At 43.9% G+C, this 6,401-nt stretch overlaps 1 protein-coding gene across 1 annotated transcript; it reads left to right on the forward strand.

The window, feature by feature from the left end:
• Positions 1-2,796: 2,796 nt before the first annotated feature.
• Positions 2,797-4,580, forward strand: LOC113012974 (uncharacterized). Its single transcript, XM_080294562.1, has 3 exons — positions 2,797-3,429; positions 4,004-4,093; positions 4,263-4,580. The coding sequence occupies exons 1-3, from the start codon at positions 3,303-3,305 to the stop codon at positions 4,349-4,351; spliced, it is 306 nt and encodes a 101-aa protein (XP_080150688.1). The 5' UTR covers positions 2,797-3,302; the 3' UTR covers positions 4,352-4,580.
• Positions 4,581-6,401: the final 1,821 nt, after the last annotated feature.

Consider the following 6,401-nt stretch of genomic DNA (forward strand, 5'->3'; position numbering starts at 1 on the left):
GACTCCAGTCATCCCAGCCATAAACTGTTCAAACTACTTCCATCAGGCAGGAGGTACTGCAGTATCCGGTCCCGAACCAGCAGACTTTTTCCATCAGGCCATCGAGACTGCTGAACACTTTATAGACACCTCACTTTCACTTACCGGAACTTTGACATTATGCAATCCATACTGAACATATATGCCATTTCTTTTGCTAAATATTCAACTGCTGACCTTTGTGTATTTTATTTTTATTTTTAATTTATTTATATATATATATATATATATATATATATATATATATATATATATATATATATATATATAAAATAAATAAATTAAAAATAAAATATAATTTTTGTTTTTTCTTAAAATTCTCCTTCTCTTATATTTGGTTGTTTCTTATGTTTCTTGTATTTTGCACACCACTGTTGCTTGTGAAGCTTGCACACAAGAATTTCACTCACATGTGCTGTACCAGTGTACCAGTAATGTGATGTGACAATCAAAGTGATTTGATTTGACAGTCCTCATTTATAAAGTGCTCCGTAAACCCTAATATTGTGGCTAACAGGTGTATTTTGTCTAATTGTCCCTAATTGTCCCAATTAGGGACAATTAGACAACAAGAAAGAACCACTTACTTCTAAAAAGACACAGGGTAGAAGTGAACAGTATAGCATTATTTTTAATGTAAAACTAATTATTGGAGCCAAAGGCGGTACAGAGTGATTCCTGTTAAACTGCTTCTCTATCATATACTAATGTGGGACTTTTTAGTGGCAATCAACTTAGTGACGTCATATTCTGTACTCTGACAAAATGGCACTGAACATGCTCTAAAACTTGTGATGTAAAACACCTGTTTTTTTAATCAGTGTTAAATGGCAATTTTAAGTGAGAGTTGTTTTTAAAGTAGGACTCAATGACGTAAATGGTTTATATGTATAAAATAAATCACTGTATGAATGCATGAACAGATGTTGCCTGTAGCATGAACGTGCTTTAGGTGGTCGCTAAAACTTGAAATGCACTATATAAATATGAAAGTATTCAGAAAACAGGAAGAAAGATACGAGAAAACAACAGCAGTGATAGCATGGGCGGAACAGTTAAGCAGCAAGCTTTATCTTCCCACAATGCTCTGTCAAGTCGAAACAGCTACAGATTTAGGTGATTTAGATGATTGTGCCTACACCTACGCAAAAATAACACCACTCAGTATTTCCTTTTTATAGGTCAATGAACACCTGAATGTAGGTTGAAGGAGAAATCTAATAACTATCTACTGTCATAAGAGACGTGTTGGAAAAATATAAATAAAGAAATAAAGAAACCATTGAAACAATGGTGTGGATACAAAACCCCAAACTTGTATTATTAAGACTGATGTATTGAACATAAGGCACTACACATTTTACAGAGAAAGTCCTGAAAAAGGCTGAAAAAAGCCCAAAAAAGGGAAGCAAAGTAGGACCGTTTCAGTTTTTTGTTTTTGTTGGGGTTTTTTTGCCTGTCCTGTTTGGATCTTTAGCCATCAGAATTGTTGTCTGAAGGCCAAGAAAGATGCCAAGCGGATTTACTTTACCAAGTGGATCATCATGGCCTTGCCATATTTGTCCATTTGATTGACCTTTACTATAATGATATATTTATTTGATTTGATTTTCGGTTGTTACAGACGGGACAGACATGACTGGGGGATAGGAGGAAGAATGAAAGAAAGACAGGGAGGGGAAGAGAAATAGAGGGGAGAAGAGATGGTGAGAAAGGGGGGAAGAAAAAAAAAGAAAAACAAACAAAACACCTGGATCACCTGTATGGAGATAAGAAAAAACAGTAGAGAAAACAAACAAACATAACAAATACAACACCATCACAATAAACTAGCTAACAGTAGATAGGAGTAGCTACTAAATATTACATGTTATTGTGCAGCACGCAAGATCGACAGCGCACAATGTGCTTTGAGGTAGCAGCCAAGAAAGGTGTAGTTTGTGTCTGTGTACACCTGTGTGCATCAGCACGCTTGTATTCAAAAGTTTCTCCATTTAACGATCTGCTAGGGAGTGTGGGGAGCCATAGCCCATGAAGCAGGTATGAAGGAGATCCAGGCCCCAGACATCCAGAGGCCCCAGAATACGAGGACTCAAGGAGGACCACCAGGGGGGCAACCGTGCCACCCTCCTGGGAAGAGCTGAGGAGAGCCCCAAACGAGAGGTCACCCAGCAACCACAGAGCAGAGGCCAGAGGGGGTTGCAGTGACGTGCCCGCGGGCTCTGCCGGCAGCCAGCTGTGCCAGAGAGGACCGAGCCTCAGGCCCAGAGGCCAGAGGCTTGAGGGCACCCCACCCCCCGGGAGGGGCCCAGCCGGGCCACAGGCGCCTGGCCCTGCCAATCGGCCACCAGGAGTGAGTCGGTACATACATGAGCGCCCAGCCCCAGACACCAAGAACCACCAACACACCAACGTCTGAGAGCATCAGCCACCGGCAGCAAGTGTGGTGAGGGGAGATAGGCCTCCATACCTCAGAGAGCCTGAGATGTTCCCAGAGAGGTGGAGTCTAACGGTGTGTTCACACCGAACGCAATGGACGGGAATAGAGCGTCAGGTTTACATGTAAAGTTAATGGAAAAGCGCGATGACCCGCGATTGCGGCTCCCGCGAAAATTCGGAAGCAGATTTGCGTCGCCAAAACGCCTGAAACTCGCGTCAGTCTAGCGCGTTTGGAGCGTTTGACTCGCGAAAAAAACCACGCGCGTGAGTTTTTGTGTTGTATTTTGTGCATCGCGTCTACCGCTCAAGTTGGAAAAATCTGAACTCCAGCGTCAAATCGCGCCGCGACAACCAATCAGGAGCCTGGTGACGTGGCTCTGACCTAGGTCAAAGGGGCAGATCCAGCCAAAGCCCTTCATTCTTCATTCAGTATGGAGGAAAAGCTCATCAGTGCCGTGGCTAATCACCCTGAGCTATATGATGCTAGCTGCTACTTCTACCGAGACAGGAATAAAAAGGACCTAGCTTGGAGACACATAAGTGAGGAGATCGGGCAACCTGGTAAGTTCATTCCTTCTTTTTAATTTTCAGACTGACCCGATGAAGCCGCGCAAAAGCTAGCAAGCCCGCCTACTGTCCCGCGATTTTCCCACTGATGTACAAATACCTTTCCGCTAACAAGATAATGCGTTTATTCAGAGGACATCTGCAGGAGAAAGTGGAAGAGCCTCAGGGACACATATAATAAGGAGAGGAGGACAGAGAAAGAGAAGAGGAGTGGGTCTGCAGCAGGATCGGGGAAGAGATGGAAGTTCTTCGCGGTCATGGGGTTTCTGGACCCCTTCATCACCCCGCGGGAGACAAGCGGCAATATGGTGCGGACCGTGGAGAACTTCTCCCCCGAGGACCAGGGACAGCCCGAAGAGGCAGCAGGGGAGTGTCAGTCAGAAGGTATGTTTAAAATGAATTAATGTAGGCAGTTAATTTATGCATGTTGTCATACAGGAATATATTTTGTTTATTAATAAACAGTATACAGTAGTCCCGCTGTTCATCCGTCACTGCCTCGCCTTTTCGCTGATTTTTTTTTTATTGCACCGTACAGCTTTCAACAATGCGCATTGCATTCTGCAGCCCAAATGACAAATCTCCTCCGTGTCGTGTCTCCTGCGCTTGCCAAACTTATCATGTTTTGATAACCATCACGTCCAATAGATAAAAAACAGCACAAAAACACTCTTAACTATGACCCTAATTAAGAAAAAGACACCTGCACCGGGAGAAAAAAAGGTGCACAAAAGTGGCGCCGCAGACGGCGAAAAAGCGCGGCATAATACTTTTACGTTTTAAAATCGACAAAGGTTTGCACTTTGAGAATCAACTTGTGAGAACTGTGACTACTGTTCATGGGCTGCAATAAATGAGAGACCACTGTATATAATAATAAGTATATAAGTATATAATAATATAATATTCTCTATGACTATTGTCTTCAACCTGTTAACATTTAATATTGTCTTGATAGAGTCAAGTAATCATGCAGCAGAGTCCTCCCCTGTTGCTTCTCCTGGCTCCCCAGTCCCTGGTCCCTCCACTCCTGCTGCTGCACCCACAGGTATGAACATCAAGCACCGCTAGCTTTTTACTTGCTTGAATCCCCTTGTGATCACCTTTACTAAATATCTACAACCAATCTGTTCATATCCTGTTTTTTTCAATTTTGAAAATGAAATCTAGTAGCAGCCTTCTCATTACTTTATGTTGTTTTGTGCTGTGTTTTACAGGCCCACAGAGGAGGAGAGCTCGAAGGCGGGCGAGGACGGGTCCCAGGACGGTCCATCGGCGGTGGAGCTGGCCATCCTGGAGTCCCTAAAGAGGCCACGCCCGTCTCCAACAGAATATTTTCTCCTCAGCCTTGTTCCTGCTCTGGAGAGCATGCCGCCTCAAACACGAGAATTCGTGAAATTTCAAATTTATAAATTCGTTTTTGAAAACAGCACAGCTGTGTTAAATTTGGAAACATTGGACCCTAATGATCAGTAGTTTTCTGATGAGGCAGCAGGTCTGCAGGGCAGAAACAATGTTCTTATTTTTCTCCTCCTTCTCCCTGAGGCTCTTCCACTCCAAGCTGGGTCCTTTTTATTCCTGCCTCTCTGTAAATAGTTAAATTTTATATATTTATGTTTAATGTTTTTGTTACTGAATTTATATATTTTTTCAAATAAACATTTATAATGACAAATGTCTCTGTTCTACTACACAGCAAATATTGGCACTTGACTTGACACAAGTAGAATTTATTTCATATTATACTAATGACAAAACATACTAATACAGTGGGATACAAAAGTTTGGGCAACATTGTGAAAAGTAATTATTTTCCTGTACAAACCATTGGTTGTCACAATAAAAATTGTCAGTTAAATACATCATATAGGAGACACACATAGTGATATTTGAGAAGTGAAATGCAGTTCACTGGATTTACAGAAAGTGTGCAATAACTGTTTAAACTAAATAAAGCAGGTGCATAAATTGCCAACACAAAAAAAGAGAAATGAAATAAATATTTAGTATATATCAATGTGTGTGTGTCTCCTATATGATATATGCAAGTGACATTTTTTACTGTAACAGCAATTCATACAGGAAAATAATGACTATTAATAAGGTTGCTCAAACTTTTGTACCAGACTGTATATAGGAACATAGTGAAGACAAGTTACTTAAGAGAGTAAAAAGAGGTTAGTTTATTTTGGAGTAGAACTCCATTTATTGAGAAAATTTTAAAAAGACAGGAACACTCTTTAGAGGTTTGTGGGTGGCTCTTAAAAGAGCCGTTGTGGGGAAGTCACTGGGACTTCAAACAGGCTACTCCTTTGGTTGCCAAGACACTGCTCCCTCCTTTGAGAAGTGAGCCATGAATTTCTCCCTCACCAGGACAGCCTCTCTGGAGGAGTTGTTTGCTGCCATACGACCCAGGCCTTGCAACGGCTCCACCACAGCAGGTGCCACACCCCTCACAGCAGGTGCCCCTCTCTCGTCCACACAGCGCAGAAAATTATGGAGAACACAAGTTGCCTTCACACACTTCTCCGCAATTTCAGGACGGAGCTCCATGGCGCGCCGATACGACCTCCACTGTGAGGAGAGGATACCGAAGGCACCCTCCACTATCATCCTGGCCCTGGAAAGGCGATAGTTAAAGATCCTCTTCTCTAAAGGGAGGAGGCGTCCAGGCAAAGGCCTCATGAGCTCACGCCGCAGCGGGAACGCTTCATCAGCCACAAAGACATAGGGCTGGGCTCCACGGTGTTCTCCACCAGGTAGAGGCTGGTCAGGAGGCAGATGGAGAGTCCCAGCCCGAAGAGCCTGACCAAAGGTGGAGTTGGCTAGAATACCACCGTCGCTGGTCCTCCCGTACCCCCCAACATCAATGACGCGGAAGCGTTGCTCTGCATCCACAACCGCAAGGAGAACAATGGAAAAAGTTCCCTTGTAGTTGTGGAACATGGATCCTGAGTTGGGGGGTGCCTTCGTCTGGACGTGCTTTCCATCCAGAGCTCCACAGCAGAGAGGGAAGTTCCAGCGCTCCTGGAATCCCTCTGCGATGGACCGCCAGTCTTCAGTTGAAGGCACAGCCATGAAATCATCCACTAGACAGCCCCAGATGGCCGTCGCTACCTGGGGGATGATCTGGTTCACCGTGGACACACCAACTCGAAAACTGAACGCGATGGTCCTGGGCGATTCTGGGACCGACGGGGGAAAGACGGTGATATCGCTGGAATCGGCCATCATCCAGGCGCAGCTCCTGGAGCAAATGGTGAAACTCATCAAACTGCTCACGCCTCTGGAGGACCTGATCAGAATCAGAATCAGAAAGGGTTTTATTGCCAAATGTTGAGCAGGTTTACAACATT

Source organism: Astatotilapia calliptera, chromosome 20 (genome assembly GCF_964374335.1).
Source record: "Astatotilapia calliptera chromosome 20, fAstCal68.1, whole genome shotgun sequence".
Lineage (NCBI taxonomy): Eukaryota > Metazoa > Chordata > Actinopteri > Cichliformes > Cichlidae > Astatotilapia > Astatotilapia calliptera.

Bases quoted from the DNA above. Each gene is read 5' to 3' on its own strand.
- LOC113012974 (XM_080294562.1), top strand. From the start codon at position 3,303: ATGGGGTTTCTGGACCCCTTCATCACCCCGCGGGAGACAAGCGGCAAT. The intron at 3,430-4,003 runs GTATGTTTAAAA...TTGTCTTGATAG, and splicing joins AGGGGAGTGTCAGTCAGAAG to AGTCAAGTAATCATGCAGCA. The intron at 4,094-4,262 runs GTATGAACATCA...TGTGTTTTACAG, and splicing joins TCCTGCTGCTGCACCCACAG to GCCCACAGAGGAGGAGAGCT.